At 35.4% G+C, this 17,623-nt stretch overlaps 4 protein-coding genes across 5 annotated transcripts; 1 reads left to right on the plus strand and 3 right to left on the minus strand.

Annotated features, from left to right (window-relative positions):
* Positions 1-391: 391 nt before the first annotated feature.
* Positions 392-4,531, minus strand: LOC117932785 (3-methyl-2-oxobutanoate hydroxymethyltransferase 1, mitochondrial). Its single transcript, XM_034854113.1, has 5 exons — positions 3,875-4,531; positions 2,880-3,086; positions 2,618-2,764; positions 1,062-1,115; positions 392-966 (listed from the first exon to the last, which is right to left on the minus strand). The coding sequence occupies exons 1-5, from the start codon at positions 4,292-4,294 to the stop codon at positions 703-705; spliced, it is 1,092 nt and encodes a 363-aa protein (XP_034710004.1). The 5' UTR covers positions 4,295-4,531; the 3' UTR covers positions 392-702.
* A 1,574-nt stretch (positions 4,532-6,105) lies between these two features.
* Positions 6,106-10,417, plus strand: LOC117931577 (proline iminopeptidase). Its single transcript, XM_034852558.1, has 10 exons — positions 6,106-6,459; positions 7,188-7,324; positions 7,400-7,573; positions 7,817-8,053; positions 8,158-8,258; positions 8,340-8,412; positions 8,500-8,568; positions 8,748-8,855; positions 9,293-9,418; positions 9,999-10,417. The coding sequence occupies exons 1-10, from the start codon at positions 6,135-6,137 to the stop codon at positions 10,191-10,193; spliced, it is 1,545 nt and encodes a 514-aa protein (XP_034708449.1). The 5' UTR covers positions 6,106-6,134; the 3' UTR covers positions 10,194-10,417.
* Positions 10,418-11,096: 679 nt separating this feature from the next.
* Positions 11,097-13,059, minus strand: LOC117931552 (probable WRKY transcription factor 24). 2 transcript variants are annotated; one of them, XM_034852527.1, is made up of 3 exons: positions 12,622-13,059; positions 12,047-12,494; positions 11,097-11,459 (listed from the first exon to the last, which is right to left on the minus strand). In XM_034852527.1, coding segments are annotated over exons 1-3 (627 nt in total). In that variant the 5' UTR covers positions 12,623-13,059; the 3' UTR covers positions 11,097-11,281. The 2 variants fall into 2 exon arrangements, with proteins under 2 accessions (XP_034708418.1, XP_034708420.1); XM_034852529.1 differs by having other exon boundaries at positions 12,589-12,684.
* Positions 13,060-13,445: 386 nt separating this feature from the next.
* On the minus strand, positions 13,446-17,248 carry LOC117931551 (39S ribosomal protein L46, mitochondrial). The gene is made up of 6 exons (XM_034852526.1): positions 17,018-17,248; positions 16,605-16,670; positions 15,220-15,294; positions 14,442-14,571; positions 14,217-14,342; positions 13,446-14,034 (listed from the first exon to the last, which is right to left on the minus strand). Exons 1-6 carry the CDS (start codon positions 17,173-17,175, stop codon positions 13,891-13,893), a joined length of 699 nt encoding a protein of 232 aa, XP_034708417.1. The 5' UTR covers positions 17,176-17,248; the 3' UTR covers positions 13,446-13,890.
* Between the last annotated feature and the right edge of the window lie 375 nt (positions 17,249-17,623).

The raw sequence follows: 17,623 nt of genomic DNA on the forward strand, positions 1-17,623 counted from the left end.
AGCCTAAAGTTGTAAAAATGATTTTTAAAAACAGTTTAATAGATTTTTAGAAATATTTTTTAAAAATAATCTTCAATTTTTTTTAATATAAATACTGTATATTATAAAAATTTTCATAATATTTCTTTACATTTTTATGAATATTCTAAAAAAAAACCTAAAAACATTTGAAAATGATTCTAGAAATCAATATTATTTTCAAAATAAATTCTCAAAAAAACCATTTTCAATATTAAGTATTTTAAAAAATATTTTATATTGTAAAAAGGGTAACATAAATTTCAAAGATATTTTAATAATGCTTCACAGTACGCTGGGAGGTAATAAGAACTTCAGAGAAAATGTTGAACATATTCAGTTAGCATAAACCACATGCCAAAAGTGTAGAGTCTAAAGAAAGCTATCCAAATGCTGGAAAGTTAAATTTGATTGATATTCATTAGCTGATTTTAGCACCTAAGAAGAGCTTAACATGCCTAATTAAATTAAGGATTTAATGAAGGACAAGTAAAATGAAAATTTCAAAGACACATTTCCCCTTTTCCTTGCAAGTTGCAACAACTTCTCAGAGCCCAAAGTCTCAGGGACTGAGGATGTTCATCACCATCTCTCCTGAAGAAAGCTCTTCAACTTATTAAGATTTTAACCCAACTGTACTCTGATCAGGGGAGGGAAAGCACAAAACTGCTGGGCTTGACCATTTCAATCACTTTTCGGGCTCTTTCCCTCCAGTGATTCACTTGTCTCGATCTTCTCAGCTGCTTCAGCTGCTGCTGATGCCGCCTTGTCCAAGCCCAACTTCTGTAACTCGTTCAAGAAACCATCGACTTCGGCAGAACAGATTTTATATGGGCTATGAGCAGGACCAGGGAATGAACCATTTGTTACTTCTTCCTTGTATTCCAGAAGAGCTTTATTGATCACTTCTCCTACTTGCCCATACCTCTTGCAGAACTTTGGGGTAACCTGCAGAAGGTGAAGCAATACATTTTCGGGTTAAATATTTCCCAGAAGAATCGATATCGATAATTTATGGTTTAAAAAGCAATTGTGGAATTAACCTTAGCATGATGTGGGTGTTGCATCATTCCCAGCAGATCATGGTAAACTAGCACCTGCAGTATATTGAAAGGGAAGTTTTGTGTCAAAGAATTGATCAGTAGAGTGCAACTTTTCCAAGAAGAACAAGAAAGCAAGCTGATAAGATCTTCAGATTTTATATTACTATCATAAGACACACATCACCAAAAAATGGCCTCCTAGATCGAGTTAACCGTTTATTTAGAAAACTACTCTCAAATCTCAATGTGTAGCTTCAGAAAAATGAAAAAAAATTGGAAACCAAAAAGGGATTTCTTTACATGTAACAACTTCAGCCATAGATGAAGACAAAATTAGACCAACTTCTAGTTTCAGCATTTGATAATGGGAAGCTGATTTGTAAAGTCTTGCTCGGAATATATGAACAAGGTACCCTCAAGGCCTCATTCAAGTGGTAAAAGGATTGGGGAGGGTTTGTGGGAGGTTCTAGGTTCACTACTGCATTAAACTGAATATCTAGTTCTGTCCTATTGGTTGCAAATTGAATATCCAAGTAACCACAAAACTCAAGAGTGCATTAAACTGAAAACTGAGGGAAAATGCCAAAGGTCATTAACTTGAACTGGATTCTTCTCTTACAGTCCTAAAGTTTTCCTTTCATCTTTGACCAGAAAGTATGATTCAGTCTAGCAGTCTAGGGGGAATAACAGGGTAGTCCTTGATGTTAAAGATTGAGCCACAACTTCACAGAGCATCCATCTTTTTTGGAAAAACCCCGATTCAAGATCTATGACCACCCTGAGCTTAACCAACCCCCTTAACTAATAGATGCTAGAGGGGGCAGGGGGGTGCGCTGGCATCTGCTAAACCCAGCCTCAGTCTAAGTAAGAAAAGGGGGTTTGGCTCCAGGCTCCAACTTGATCTTGTGTTGTGTGGCATTTGATCCTTCAGGAGCCTCCTCGACATTTAAAATTGCATGATGTTAGTAAACCAGCAGGTGATCCCATAAAAATTAAATTAGAAGTTGTTCCTCCTAGAAATTGGGGGATTGACAAGAAAAGAAAAGCACAGCAACTAATATAAACTTGCAATGGATTTCACAAGAACTAACAGCATACTCCAAACAATACATTTCAGGAGCTGACGGGGCTGATAATCAAATGAATTAAAATCACAAGTTTTATGAAGAAACCGATATTTTCATGTTCAGGAGACATTGTTGAATCCTCATATTCCAAAATTTAACTATGATAGTGAGGAAAGGGGGACTTGTCATCTTCTTGCAATGACCAAAGGGGACTCATCAGAGAACTGGACAAACCATTCAAGAAAGAGTAACTGACTAAGTTTTTGATTCACTATCTCTGCAGGCACTTCTTAGTTTTGAAAAATTCTTAACGTAGAAAAAACTCAAGTCTAAGCATAAGTAAAATCAATATCTGGAGTAACAAAATCTAAGTAGTACTAAGTCTTGTAAAATAGACCAACTTGGTTTTCATATTTTTTCTTAGCAACAAAAGAAAACATACAAAAAAAACGGGTATTTATCTTAGTAGAGAGATAGAGAATAATCAACCTGTCCACTGCAGAAAGGTCCAGCTCCTATGCCAATGGTGGGGATTCGAAGGGCTGATGTTGTTGCAGCAGCCACAGGTGCAGGCACACATTCAAGAACAACAGCAAAACACCCAGCTTCCTGTAAAGCCATTGCAGTCTCCACAACCTGCTCAAATCAAACCAATTCAACATAGATTTTAGAGAGAGATCTTGACAGCACCTAACGATATATTTTTTTTGAATCCTAAATCCCCCAAGAATACAAATGGAAAGAGAAGGACCTTGACAGCACTAGCAATATTTTTCCCTTGAGGCCTAAATCCCCCAAGAACACTTATGGCCTGAGGGGTAAGTCCTACATGACCCATTACAGCAATTCCAGCCTCGACAATGGATTTTGCTGCTGTAATTCTTGAAGGTGATCCTCCTTCCAATTTAATGGCATCCATTGCGCCTTCCTTCAAGATCCTGACAGCTGAATCAACTGCCTGCTCATAATTAAAACTGTGAGATAACCAACCATTAAACTTTTACACCCAAACTCAACCAATTTGGTATCCAAATATCCTCTTATCAAAAAAATTCAACAGTGAGAACAAACTACATTGTTTAACTTCAAAAGCATTTAAAAAAAAAAAAAAAGAAAAAAAAAAAAGAAGAAAAACCTACAAAGCAAACATGCCAAGAATATTTTGTAAATGGAGGTACACATGTGAAAGAGGGTCACTTCAATTGCCTTCAACTCTCTAGACCCGAAAACCAAATGATTCATCCATAAAACCCCAATGAACATAGACATTGGTTGGAAACAGGGTCTCAAACAGAGATTCAAATCCAAAGAGCTTAGAGGTCAGTTCAGTTCCAATTCTGGCATTTGGATATGTATGCAGCAGATTTCTTCTTGGTCACACCATAATCAAATATCGACAGATTTCCCAAAAAAACATAAATTTCATGTGCCTTTCATCACATTCACACACTTCGTTATGGTTTACAAAAGGGAAATTTCAGGAGTCCAGATTAAACCAGAAGCAATCCAAAATTTTCAGCAACTATAAGCAAAAGAAAAGATTAGAGCAGCCGCTTTTACCTGAATTTTTGTCATAGCTCGGATTCTAGGCTCATCTAAACCCAAATTTGTACCAAATTTTAGCCAATATCCATTAAATTTAAACACCATGATCACCCAAAAAATGGAAAAAAAAAAAAAAAAAAAAAAAAAAAAAAACCTATGAAGAACAATAGCTTCAGTTTCATGTGCAGAATTCATCAATACCTGATTTGAACTAGACTCATATGTCCCAAATGGAAGATCACCGACGAGAAGCGGCCTCTTGGCGCCGCGAGCGACGGCGCGGCAATGGACGAGCATTTCTTCGAGAGAGATAGGGAGGGTGGTGTCGTGGCCGTGGACGACCATGGAAGCGGAGTCACCCACGAGGCAAATATCGATGCCGGCCAAGTCGAGATGGACCGCCGACGGGTAGTCGTAGGCTGTGACCATGGTGAAGGGCTCGCCCCTCCTGTGCTTCTGCCTCAGGTGGGTCAGTGTCACTCTCTGGTTAGGGTTTTGCGGCTTCGGTCCGCCGTATACAGCGTTTTCCGGCAAGTTGCTCAGCCATTTGAGGTGGGTGTGTAGAGAGAATGGCTTGCTTACCGAGGTCAAGGACTTCTTTAGAGTTCTCGCGACAAGCATTTTCTCAGGTAGAGATCGGATGCGGCAGTTCGTTGCGGTGCCGCCGACTGTAAGTTCAATTCCTCGAGGCAGAGAGGCTGAGGCGAGAAGTATTTAGAGGAGAAAGTTGTGGAGGCGGCATGTGGCTGCGCCACCTACCGCAAGTGGAACGGACGAGAAAGTGGTGGTGGCGGAATGTGGCTGCTCTACCTACTGCAAGTAAAACGCGGCGGCGTTGTCGTTTTTAATAATATAATCCGAGGAATTGCCATCATCACATTCACGCCTTCGAAAAGATCTTTCCATCAAGTTTTTCCTTTTATGGAAAATTTGAACCTTTTCTTAGTTTGAAAATTTCCTTTTATCTTATATATACGGTCCAAGCTTTCTTTTCTCTTTTATCTTATTAATTAATTAATTAATTAATTTGTAATTTATATTATTTTACAACATAAATCAAATCAAACTCGACACAAATAATAATTATATTAAAAATATAAACTCAAATATTATTTAATTATTAAATAAATAATATATAGTATAACCCATTTAATAATAATGTTTCATATTTAATAATCAAATTGAGTTTAAGTCTTGCATATATCGATATGATTATTGTTTCAATAAAATATATTCGTTAACTCAATTGTCCTATTTATTTAAAAAGAGTCAAATATGAATTAAATAATTTAAAGATACAATCAACGAAATTATTAAATTGATTAATTCTAATCAAATTTGTATTACCCAGATTAGTTTAAGAACTAAAATTATGTATTTATTAAGCAAATTATATATATATATATATATATATATTTGATTTAAATTTATTTATATTAAATTCAAGCTTGTGAAAAATGTATTAAATTCAAGTTATATTGATGAATCATACCAAACTTTATCATTTTTGTAGAAACCCGAATGAGAAATATAATTCAACTATTCTAATATATGCCATGAGATAAACTTATGACATAACTAATTGGATTCAAAGGAGTATCCAAAAAAAGGGTTATGATGAATAGAATCTCAATAGTATAGAAGGGAAAAATCATTATCAATCATTCATTTGTTTCATGATATACTAATACATAATGATATACTTTTGCACTATCACTACAAACCATTCCCACTTAAATTTCATAATTTTAAATTATCTACCCATTTTTGGATATTAAATTAAATTATAGTTTCTGAGATATGATAATTTTTTATAAATTTTTTTTAATAAAAGAGCTCATTTGATAATGTGATATAATTTATGGCTGATAAAAAAAAATTTAAAAATTAGATTGAAATATATCTAGAAAAATTTGATATGAGGGTTATTTGATTAAAAGGTATGATTTTTTATAAATTTTTTTTAATAAAAGAGCTCATTTGATAATGTGATATAACTTATGGCTGATAAAAAAAATTTAAAATTTAGATTGAAATATGAGAAAACTTTGATATGAGGGTTATTTGATTAAAAGGGATGAAATCATCCCCATTTTGTAAATCTAATTTTTATTTTTTTAACCTTAAAAAATATTTATTTCGGATGAAGTTGTCCTCAATTTTTTTTTACGTAAAAATAATATTTTCCTTTAAAAGTCATATCTAAATAATTAATATATTGAAGGATATTTATTTGAAAGTAGGTTATTTTTCTAGACAAAAAACGATGGTAAATTTATAAATATGAGGATATATAATCATAATTTTTGATAAAAATTTAAGCTTAGAGAAGTCTTTGATAAATAATAAAATAAATATAGAATAAAATTCTATCTAAAATAAGGGCCTCGTCAGATATATTATCAACGTTGGGGAGGGCATCGACCACCACTGAATTGACCGTTTCACCCTTCTCTCCGTCATGTGTTCAATACACGCGCTCCAATCCTTGATGAAGCCCCCGCTCCTCCTTCGCTTCATTTCCTCGACTGCTCACTCCATTCTGCTAAATCCAATCCCCAAGCCCCTCTGCTTCCATTCCTCTCGGAGACTAGCTCGAGCAGTGATCGCAATGGCCGGGGCCAACTCTTCCGCCGGCTGTTCGTCGTCAGACCACGTTGCTGGAGCCTGGTACTCGGTGCCGGACCTCCGGCTTCGCGACCATTACTTCACTGTTCCTCTAGACTATTCTCTCGATTGTAGTACTTGCCCTAAGATCTCTATTTTCGCTCGGGAGGTCGTTTCTGGTATGGTAATCGATTCCTTAATCATACTTAGTTAGCCTAGTTATCTGTTAATTGCTGTTGATTTAATACTACTTTTGCCGGTTAGTGCTTGGATTTCTTGTGTTAGGGTGGTCATTCGTTCATGATTTATTCATTTTCGAGAAGTATTATAGTCTCAGATTGTAATTTCAGTTGAGGTTTGTTTGGTTGCCGAGCAAGTTAGGAAAAGAAAAGAAAAAAAAAAATAGAGCTGAGATTCATTTTAGTCATATGAGAGGAAACAGAGGCCAGTCAAAGACTCAAAAGTTTACAACTATGTGAAAATTGCATGGAAAATGACTTCGCCGCATTGCTAAATGGCACGTGATTTAATTTTTCTTGAAGATCAGGAGCATTGGTTGCATATAGAATTTTATTTAGGGTCTGTTTGGTTGCTGAGAAATTTTGGGAAAGAACATATTGAGTCGAGATTTTCTACAAGTTTGATATGAGAAAATAGAGAATAGAGAACAATCAAAGGCTCAAAACCCCACAACTGTGTAAAAAATTGCTAGGAGAGCGATTCATCCTCTGGATTTCTCAGTGTGTGCAGTATAGTCTTTTAGAAAGATCAGGCATTTTTGCAGCAGCGAGTATTCTGGGAGATTGGAGAATGTAGCATCACCAATTGAATCTGGGTGTGACATTTTCTTGTAAATTGGCAGTTCTTGGTCTCTGTTTGATTAATACAGTTGGTTTGTGTTTCACAGTTGGGAAAGAAGAGCAACCATTGCCATTTCTACTATACCTACAAGGGGGACCTGGTTTTGAATCACCACGACCAACAGAAGGCAGTGGGTGGATAAGTAAAGCATGTGAAGAATATCGTGTTGTGTTGTTGGATCAGGCATGGTTTAATTCTTATTTTCTTGGGACAGGCTTTGTTTGAAATTTGATAATTACTGATGTGTTTTTCTTGCAGCGAGGAACAGGTTTATCAACTCCATTGACAGCATCATCGATGATGCAAATGAAGTCTCCAGAGGATTTGACAAACTACTTAAAACATTTTCGAGCAGATAATATTGTGAATGATGCCGAATTTATTCGAGTACACCTTGTTCCTGATGCTGGACCTTGGACAATTTTGGGGCAGGTATAACATTGCTATTGTGATTGGGATGTGTTTATGTGCATGCTTTTTGGAGTATAGAGTTTTGGAGTTCTGTACGATGAAACCAATTTTAGATTGCAAAGTGACTTCTATTCCTTTTTCCTTCATGAGAATGCCTCTCAACTAATTCCCGCATTATAATTTGCTTGTGGTACATTGCATTAAAGCTTTGGAATTATATGACTCATAAAATTTACCAAAAGCTTGTTCTTTTTTATTTTGCAGAGCTTTGGTGGTTTTTGTGCGGTTACCTATTTGAGTTTTGCACCAAAAGGATTGAAACAAGTCCTTCTAACCGGGGGAATTCCTCCAATTGGAAGTGGCTGCACTGCTGATACTGTCTATAGTGTATGCTTTGAACAGATCTTTCGTCAGAATGAAAAGTATTACAAGAGATTTCCTCAGGATATTGAAATTGTTCGTGAAGTTGTTACCCACTTGGCAGAGCATGAAGGAGGCGGGGTGAGGGAATTTAGGCGGTTCTGATTTTCTTTTCTTTTTCTTTTTCTTTTTTCCCAATTCATAAAAAATAGACTAACCCTCACAATTTTTTCCCTTGTTACAAGGTGCCTCTTCCATCTGGGGGCATATTAACCCCAAGGGGTCTGCAGCTTCTTGGTCTTTCTTGTTTAGGCTCTAGTACCGGTTTTGAGCGATTGCACTATATGTAAGGAATTATTTGTATACCAATTTGTTTCTTAAGTACTTGATTCTTCAAGTTGAGCTTGTTTATACTATCTAAACATAGGCTTGAGAGGGTCTGGGATCCTATAATCATCCCAGGAGCACAAAAACAGATCAGTTACTACTTCTTGACTGCTGTAAGAGTTTCTGCTTTCTTTGACCATATAATTTGAGTTTTTAAATCTCATTATCAACATCAACTTCAAATCCTTTCATCTATGCAGTATGAGAGGTCTTTGGATTTTGATACAAATCCACTCTTCGCTCTTCTGCATGAGTCTATATACTGTCAGGTAAAAAATTCTACTTTACCAAAAACCTTGCTAGATAAATTTTGTTGCATACTTTTGTTTATATGCACACACACACACACACACACTCACACATATATATATATATATATATATATGTGCATATATGTGTAATAATTTTCTTGGAACTTCCTAATCTTTTAATTGCTTTCAACTTAAAGGGTGCTTCCTCACGCTGGTCTGCGCATAGAATCAGGGCTAAAGATGAGGGGAAGTTTGATGCAATGAAGGCAGCAAAAGAAGGTCGTCCTGTGCTGTTCACAGGAGAGGTATACAAAAGTAGTCCATTATGCTTAAAAATAAGAAAGAACCATGACTCTATCCTCCCATTCTTGTAGCTTGTTTTACAAATATGCATTAGTCATATTTTAATGGTATGGATATTGTTTTGCTAGGTGACTTCATACATCTTGTCACTCTATTACATTCATTTCTTGAAAAATGGATGCTAATTTCTAAATTGGATTTTTCAAAAGGTATAAAATTTTATATGCACACACAATATGCATGACAGCTTTCTATTCTCTCAAAAGAAATATTTGGTTTCTCTCATTGTGCATACTGATTTTACCCAAGGGCATAACCTAAGAACTGCTAAAGATTAATTTTTTTTACACATGTTTATAAAGTTTTGTCAAGCCAGTTATTTGTCTTGGTGTCGTTCAATGCATCGCATAGGATCATCAGTCTCAGTTTGCTTCTACAGATGATATTCCCATGGATGTTTGAGGAAATTCATGCCTTGAGGCCCTTCAAAGATGCAGCTAATCTGTTGGCTGAGAAGGAGGATTGGCCTCCACTGTATGACATTGACTCCTTGAATAATAACAAGGTGAGTGACTCTATGTTAGATTGAACTTCTTGAACTTCAATAATAACATGGACAACTTAATCAACTTGAAGTTGCCAAGTCACCTTTCCTAAACTTCACAATACTTTTTGGGAGTTCAAGTGCTTGATGTCTTGGTCAAATGAGACCATCCTATATTTATAGGCACCAAAGCAGCTGTCTAAAACCCTTGAATGTTTCCTACAAATCTAGATCTATATAGAATTTGGTTATCCATTTTTTATAGGTGCCAAGGCAACTCTCTAAAACCTTTGAATGTTTCCTACAAATCTAGATTTCTGTAAGTTTAACTCCACTATCTCCCATTCATTTGTACAAGAGTTTTCAACAACCCTCTAGAATGTTCTACATAACCCCACTATCTCTCATTCATTCTTGGAGACATCCATGGGAGACATGTGGATCTCTCCAAGTGCTTCCAAGCTGCTTGCTCCTAGGGATTATTTGACATGTTTGTTCTTGGTTCCAAACCGGAGGGGTAGTTTGAGAAATGTGGCCCAGCATGAGCTTACTGGACAATCCTTTTTGTGTCTATTGGTTTATTTACTTTCAATCATGGCAGGTACCTGTTGCTGCTGCAGTTTATTATGAAGATATGTATGTTAACTTCAAACTGGTTATGGAAACAGCTTCTCAGATAGCAGGCATTAGATTGTGGATAACTAATGAATTCATGCATTCCGGTCTGCGTGATGGAGGCAGTCAGGTTTTCGACCATTTGATGGGAATGTTAAGTGGAAAGAAGCCTCTGTTTTGATCTCCATTGCATTTGTTTCTGTTTTTCTGAGCTTTAGCCCACCCCACACAACACAACTTCCCTTCCCTAGTAATAAGGCAACAGTAATTCAACTTATCTTGGGGTTCAGACTTCCAATTGAGGTTTATATATCATGAAGAACTTTTTGTTAAATAATGCATCTGTAACTTTATTCTTTGATGGGATCAATCTGAAATATTGAATTAGAAATTCTGTACTCTGAAGGATTGAATCTTCCTGTCTGTATGCCCTTCTGAAAAATGAAGAACAGGAAGAAGTTTTGTGGAAAATAGAGTCTGCCACAGACTCAAAAAGGCCAAAAAATGCTAATAAAATTTTGCCCAATATCAATAGACTGCCTCCATAGATATATTGTTAAAAATGATTTTGTTTTGAATTAAATTTTATATTTTATGTTTGAAAACCATAAGTACTTTCTTTTAGTTATACTTGTTCTTAGAAAGTATTAAAGAAAGAAAATTGATGTTTAGAAAAATTATTTTCTCATATTAATTTCAATTATAGAAGAAAATAAAGAAAATGATATATATAAAATTAGTTAAAAATATATGTTTTTCAAATTATTTAAGCTTTGTAAAAATGAAGAAAATAAAATAAAAATAAAAATAGTTTAAAATATATGCTTTTTAAATTATTTAATCTTTGTATAAAAGAGTTAAAATACATGAATTATCTTTTAAAGTATAGTATAAAAATAATTTATTAATTTTTAATCTATTTCTTATTTTTTATTTATCTATTTTTTTTCTTCAAAATTTATGAGAACCAAATGTACCATTAAAGTTTTCATAGGAGAAAAAGACAGGAAACAACAAAATAAGAAGAGATCCTAATTAATTTTGCATCAACATTCTCCAATACCTTCATTCAACATGTGCAAGATACACAATAATATCAAATATATAAATATATAGAAGTAGTTGTCACATGTTGGGTACAAGTAAATACACATACATATATTGACATTGGCGCATTACTTCTATGTAATAGTAATTAATCAACCATAGAAATTCCAAGAAAGAAAATGATTCTGCATCTTCTCTTCTTCAAAAGGAAAGGGGCAGGGCTTAGAATCTAGAGAGGAACTGTATTTGCTTCAGGAGAGGACTTAGGGTTTCCATCAGCTTCTCACAGGGATGGTTGTGGATGCCTTCATATGTTGTCACCACAACGCTTGTATCCTTTGAGAGCCTCTGTACCTGTTTCTTCACATCGCATGTGTGATGTGTACAGCGATAGTAGCTCCTAAAAAATAAAAAGTAAGAAAAAATTGTGAACTTTTGAGTTGATATTTTAGAGTTTCGAACAAAGGAATCGAATAATAATCCGTGTTGGTAAATTATGTTTGTATCGTATCAAAGTCTAAGCATTCTAGTAAATAAGTTAACCTAAATACAATAAGAATAATAATCGAGTTAAACCTAAATATTGCTTAATAATTAAACATGTAACTCATTTAATCTATTTAATAATAAGATCCTCATATTTAGTAATTAGATTAAGTTAAGTTCTGTATAAGTCTATATGATTAATGTCTCGATTAGATTTGAAACCGAGTCATATAGTTTAACGTTATAATTGGGTTAGTTAGTATTATTATTACATGGGTTAATTCGGATCACGTACGTGTTATGGAGGTTAATCCAAAAACTACCTAATATTTATTAAACAAGATTTGCAGGTGGACACGAATTTGAACCACTCTATCCAAACCCGTGAAAAACATATTGGATTGAAGTTGTGATATAAATTGTATTACTGTAATATGGGGGCAATAAAAAAATAATACCATGCAGAGGAGAAGGAAATGAGAATAAATATCAGTATCAAACCTGGGATAGATGCTGTTCTTCACAGCTTTCTGCCCATACTTCCTCCAGCGATATCCATCATCAAGAATATCATCCACGCTCCTCGTCTGAAAGGCGAACCGCGGTCGGGTTGCTTTTCTCGTCGTCCTAACACCCTTCCTCCTATCCTTGATGCTGCCCTTTTCTTCCTCGGCCATTACAGAAGAGGTGCCTTCAGCTCTTGGGTAAAGGTCGCTGAGCCCGGTTTGGGCGGAGAGAAGGGTAGCCCAGTCAATATCTCCAAGGATTTGTGCTTGTAGTGGCGGCAGTGGTGGTAGTGGTGGTGGTGGGAGTTGAAGATGTGGGTGCATTGAGGAGGATGGCAATGAGGGTGTGAAGAGGAAAGAAGAGGCTTGAGATGGCAGTGGCAATAGTGGTAGTGGTGGTGGTGGCGGGGCTTGTTCTCCATCTCCATCCATGCGGGGCTCCACTGAGTATTGAGAGAGGAACTCAGAATGTTAATGAATGGATCTTTATAAAGAGCAGAAAAGGTTGGTGGAAGGTGAGAGGAGGTTGGACATTACCCAAAAGACTGATCGAGAGAGAAATGGTCTTACTATTGAAATAAAAAGGAGGGCTAGTCTTTTGAGTATCCCAGCATTGCAACCAAAGCTCAAAGGGCCAACTACATCCAACAACTTCTGTTCAACTGCCCCGTGTTGTGAGTGAGTCGCCAAAGGAAACGTGCGCAACTCACATGTATCGTTATCACCAATGCATGATACTTTCTCTACACAATTCGGAACCCACCTCTATTTCCATTTGGTTGGACGCTTGTTCAAGATGTTGTACTTTCTTTGATGAGATACTGTTAACCAACCCCATACAACGTCACAAGCACGAGGTTTTGACCACATCTCTTCTCTAAACACTCAAACCATTTTAATCCTTCGCCTTTTCTTCTATCAATAAACATCTTCACCAAAAAAAGAAAGAACGAATTCAGGGAATCATCCCTATTGAACTTGCAATCTTGATCATTAAAAACGTATGGTAAAATTTGAACCGTTGGATGAAAGTGCAAATATATAACAACACAGACAAATAAAATAGGACTAAAATACGAAAAATGAGACCAAATTGACATGTTGTGAGTTATCTTGGTTTTCAACAGGTACCGATTCAATAGACCCTAAAAGAAGACATGACCATCATCTCGAAGAAGGGTTTAGGCCATTTAGTTAAAAAGAACAATATTTTCCATTTTGGGATCATTCCCTCAGCCTATTACAAAGTGAGTGAATGGTTCCACCAAAAAGCTTTGTCCCAATAGCCTGTCTTGCAAGTAATTGTAAAATGTGAATGGTTCCACCAAAAAGCTTTGTCCCAATAGCCTGTCTTGTAAGCATTTGTAAAATCAGCGACATATATTCCATGTATCTATCAGAAAAAGGCTATTCCATGAGAATCTATTGATGAAAATAACGTAGCATCAGACAGGCATATAAGCAAAAGAAAGGAATTATTATCCCCTCAAAAGGATTCAGAGGGTCACTTCGCCTGAGGCCATGGGCTTGGCCTCATCTGAAAGTACTTTCACTATGAATGAGGAATCTTATGAACATTCCCTTATTGCAGGAGGGGGAAAAAGGGGAAACTTAAAAGATAACAAAAGAATTTCTTGACAGAATAATCCAAAACTGGAACCGCTGAATCTCTTTCCAGCTGAGCAAACTTCAAGTTGGCATGCTGCAGTCTGATTGGCTAGGGTCGCCTTAAAATCTTTCATTTAGACAGTTGATATATATATCCGTCCACTGATACATATTAGTCATAAAAATGATCTAAAGAAGTCAGTCGCTTGGATTTGCAAGAGGATGATAACATCAGCCGATGATCATCTTGTTAAGAAATTCAGCTTGCTCTGGAAAATATTCCACCAGTTCATCCTTGGTCACCCAAACATGATCCTTGCACTTCCCGACATTATACTTGTTGGTTGCAATTACTTGAGACTTAAAGAAGAATCGCTGGCGAAAGGAAAAGAATCAAAGAAGGGAGTTAAAAATTTCAGATACAAGTTTCACCAATATTCAACATATCGATAAGAAGTTGATATTTATGAAAATGTCTGTCAAAACTAGTCAAATAGATAAAACAAGTATCAGCTAAGGCCAGTGAAAGATGTAGGTTATTGCCCAAAGAAATATACCTTGAAAGACGGAAGGTCAGGCACATTTTCTGTTGGCTGTATAACCATATGGGCAAAAGGAGCATTTCCAACAAAATATGTGTGGGAAAGGTCTCCAATGACCGATTCTAAAGCAGATTCTGCACACTGCAAACATTTGAAACCCAGAAGTTACAGGAATAAGGAAAAAGAAGAACGAGACTATACAACAAACAAGCATATAGCAACAATCAGGAAGGTTATCACCTTGCGCAATGTCTCTTCAGATCCATAAACTTTTTCTGGAAAATGCCAGACAGGTTTCCCATCTGGAGCTCCATATGTGGTACCGAAGAGAAGAAGATAGAGTCTTCTATCAAGTGCTCTTTGTAGCGACCTAGAAGAAACAAATGCAAAAATTTTTTGACAATTATTCTGGGAATAATAATACTAGTAATTTCTATCAGTTCCACAATAATCCCCCCTATAATATAAAAACATAGACTGGCACATATTACAATTAAATGGGAAGATAGGGCACACACACATACAGAAAAAAGAAAGTCACTCCTTTCATAAGTGTTAGTGGTCTTAAATTTTAAGTTCTGAGAAAAAAATAAAAATAAAAGAAAAAAAGAAGAAGAGAGAGAAAACAATGAGGGGCACACTCTCCAAACTCCATCCCACTGATATTCCCCTCCCCCACTCCCCCTTGAATTAATCACTGACAACCTCTATCCTGGAAAACCAATAACAAAATGCTAGAACTAAAGAAATAAATTTATCATTAAAGCAAAATTAAAATGAAAATTACATATGAATAGCCATAATTTAAGTAGTTAGGAGTGAATTAAATCACCACCAACTTCCTACAAATTATAAGGTCTTAATATTTAAGAACAGGATCCAAGGCCTGAATTGTTGTTGCAATAATTAAAGAATGAGTCCAGAGTTCAGATTTAGCACAGAATGCCCTTAAAAAAGGCCCAAAGATGGAGTTTGAAGGATAACATTACTACATGAATGTCAGAAATTTAATTTGTACCTTCTATCATTGTTTTCGTCCGCTTCAGTGACTCGAGGAGCTGGCACATAATCAATTTGGTAGTCACCTTTTCCCCTGATTACAAATGCAGGTGTTATACAAGACCAGCTGAGGATAGTAAGAAATTCCATATGCATCGTAACCAGGTTAATCTCTATGTATGTGCTTGAGCATGTGCATGTGTGTGATAGCTCTTGCATATATAACAGAAGAAATTATGAATGCAATTCAACAATCCAGGCCATTAAGTCATAAAGTTACATTCATAAAGTTATACTTATGTTATGAAGCAAGGCATGGCATGTTCTAGATTGGAAGACATGCATTAAAAATGATCTGAATGTTTCCTACAACCAAATACTAATCTATTATACAGAAGTAAACACATGCAATGTGCCAGGAAAGTTGACCTTTAGGATTTCTTAGCCATACATTCCTACCTTTCTTTTACTGCACAATATGGAAATAGACTTGAAAAAGGAAGCCTATGATTCTACAAGAACCAAATAACCCAATGTGATAATTTGGCGCTGTTTGGGATAGCTTCTCAAACACTAAAAGCAATGTTGGAATGTAAAATGCAACTTTTAAGAGTATTCTGATAGAACTCTCAACCATGGGTCCATACTTCCCAACTTAATTCATCCACATTTTGGCGAAGCAGGGAAGCACATGTTCTTCCTCAAAAAAACCGATGCTAGAACCAAAATTTTATTTAATTAATTTTTTCTAAAAATATCATAATTATCTTTATCTTTAATAATAACATTTTTAAAATGCACTTCCTAAACATAAAATTCAATTGCATTGCAGTAAACACAGAAGTTAAACATTATTTGAAACCAGCTTTTATTTTAGTAACTAAAAACAAATTCTCCATTTAAAACATCCTTTCTTAAGTAGTTAAAACTGAAGAAGAGAATAAAGCAAGAAACCTTAAGAATCAAATGTAAACACTGGATTTAACTCACTGCCAATGACTCCATATTGCCCCCCCCCAACATACCCATCAACACACCATATTCACAAATTTGTAATGAGGATATGCATTTTATTCATCAAGGCATGCATAAGGAGATTAGAATTTGCATGAAAATAATTAAGAGAGATGAACCTTCTAATCACACTATGTGTGCACCCAAATAGACATTGAATTGCATATTTATTATTTTCTATGAGGTTCCCTGGCTTACATTGTTCATTTCTCTCTTTTATCAGCAATAAATCCCCAATTACATACTCTCCAGTAACCAAAATGCTAATTTCACAAGATCCATTATCCATAAATACGGAATCAGATAGAAGATATTCACCAAGACCAAAAGAAATTGATGGTTTCCTCAATAGCATCAGATGAGCAAATCAATCAATGCAACAAAATTTACCTCTCTTCGGATCTTTTAAAGATCTCATCTGGATATTTTCTGCGATATTGCTGTCGCCAACGAAACCTACACAAACGAAAAAATAAAAAAGAGAAAGAAAATCGAGTATCAGCTGCCGCAATCAGAAATGTAAATTAAATAAAATTTAATTAAAAAAAAACTAGAAGTACTCCTGTAATCAGTAATCGTAGCCTCATTTATCATACTAAAACCCTACTTTTCCAGAGAATACGGAGGAAAATGGGGAAAGGGAAAATTCTGGAAATTTCGTTTTTGTGCTGTTACGGTTTCCGGTAAGCCTTAAACCCGGCTCGAAGTAGACGGAACTGTTGCATCGTTCTATAAAAACATAAGATTGAAAATTTTCCTTTCATTGTCCTACATTTTCTAGGGAAAATGAAAACGGAACTCACGAAAATTCCTGGAATGCGTAGACAACGGGATCGATTTTAGGAATAACAACCGGAAGCCTCTCGAAGAGCACTGAAGCGACGATCTTTTCTGAGGTCGATGTACAAAACCCTCGCGCTGGCGGGAGAGATCGAGCCAGTGATGTAAACGTCCTCCGCATTTTGGCTCAGCAAGAGAAAGAGCAAAAGCCCTCCTTAAACCCTAAATCAGAACTCCAGTCTCTCCTGTCTGGGTTTTAATTGCCCAACTAAGAAAAAAGTAAGTAAGAATTTTTAATAATAATTTTGGATTAATTTTGACATTCCTTAGAGCCCTTTATTATTATTATTATTATTATTCTTATTATTTTCTTCTTCAAATTTTCATGACATCTAATAATAATTTTTAATTTTTTTTCTTTATTTTATTTACCTTAATCATATCAAAAATCAAACATAAAATTAAAAAAAAAAAGATGTTTAACACACTCTTTTTTTTTATTTTTTATTTTTATAACATAAAAACAAATACATTAATATATATCTTACAAAATTATATGGGACCTCGTATTAATGTTTTACGTGTTTTATATTTAAAATGCAACATTTTACCTTCTAAACTTATTAAAT

Source organism: Vitis riparia, chromosome 15 (genome assembly GCF_004353265.1).
Source record: "Vitis riparia cultivar Riparia Gloire de Montpellier isolate 1030 chromosome 15, EGFV_Vit.rip_1.0, whole genome shotgun sequence".
NCBI classification, from domain to species: Eukaryota; Viridiplantae; Streptophyta; class Magnoliopsida; order Vitales; family Vitaceae; genus Vitis; species Vitis riparia.

Coding starts and splice junctions, on each gene's coding strand:
- LOC117932785 (XM_034854113.1), bottom strand. CDS start 4,294: ATGCTTGTCGCGAGAACTCTAAAGAAGTCCTTGACCTCGGTAAGCAAG. Junction 3,087..3,874: donor ATGAGTCTAGTTCAAATCAG/GTATTGATGAAT, acceptor AATTATGAGCAG/GCAGTTGATTCAGCTGTCAG. Junction 1,116..2,617: donor GACCTTTCTGCAGTGGACAG/GTTGATTATTCT, acceptor AATATACTGCAG/GTGCTAGTTTACCATGATCT.
- LOC117931577 (XM_034852558.1), top strand. CDS start 6,135: ATGTGTTCAATACACGCGCTCCAATCCTTGATGAAGCCCCCGCTCCTC. Junction 7,574..7,816: donor CTTGGACAATTTTGGGGCAG/GTATAACATTGC, acceptor TTTATTTTGCAG/AGCTTTGGTGGTTTTTGTGC. Junction 8,569..8,747: donor ATGAGTCTATATACTGTCAG/GTAAAAAATTCT, acceptor TTCAACTTAAAG/GGTGCTTCCTCACGCTGGTC.
- LOC117931552 (XM_034852527.1), bottom strand. Junction 11,460..12,046: donor AAGAACAGCATCTATCCCAG/GTTTGATACTGA, acceptor TTTATTTTTTAG/GAGCTACTATCGCTGTACAC.
- LOC117931551 (XM_034852526.1), bottom strand. CDS start 17,175: ATGCGGAGGACGTTTACATCACTGGCTCGATCTCTCCCGCCAGCGCGA. Junction 16,671..17,017: donor TACGCATTCCAGGAATTTTC/GTGAGTTCCGTT, acceptor TCGTTTGTGTAG/GTTTCGTTGGCGACAGCAAT. Junction 15,295..16,604: donor TTTAAAAGATCCGAAGAGAG/GTAAATTTTGTT, acceptor ATTTGTAATCAG/GGGAAAAGGTGACTACCAAA.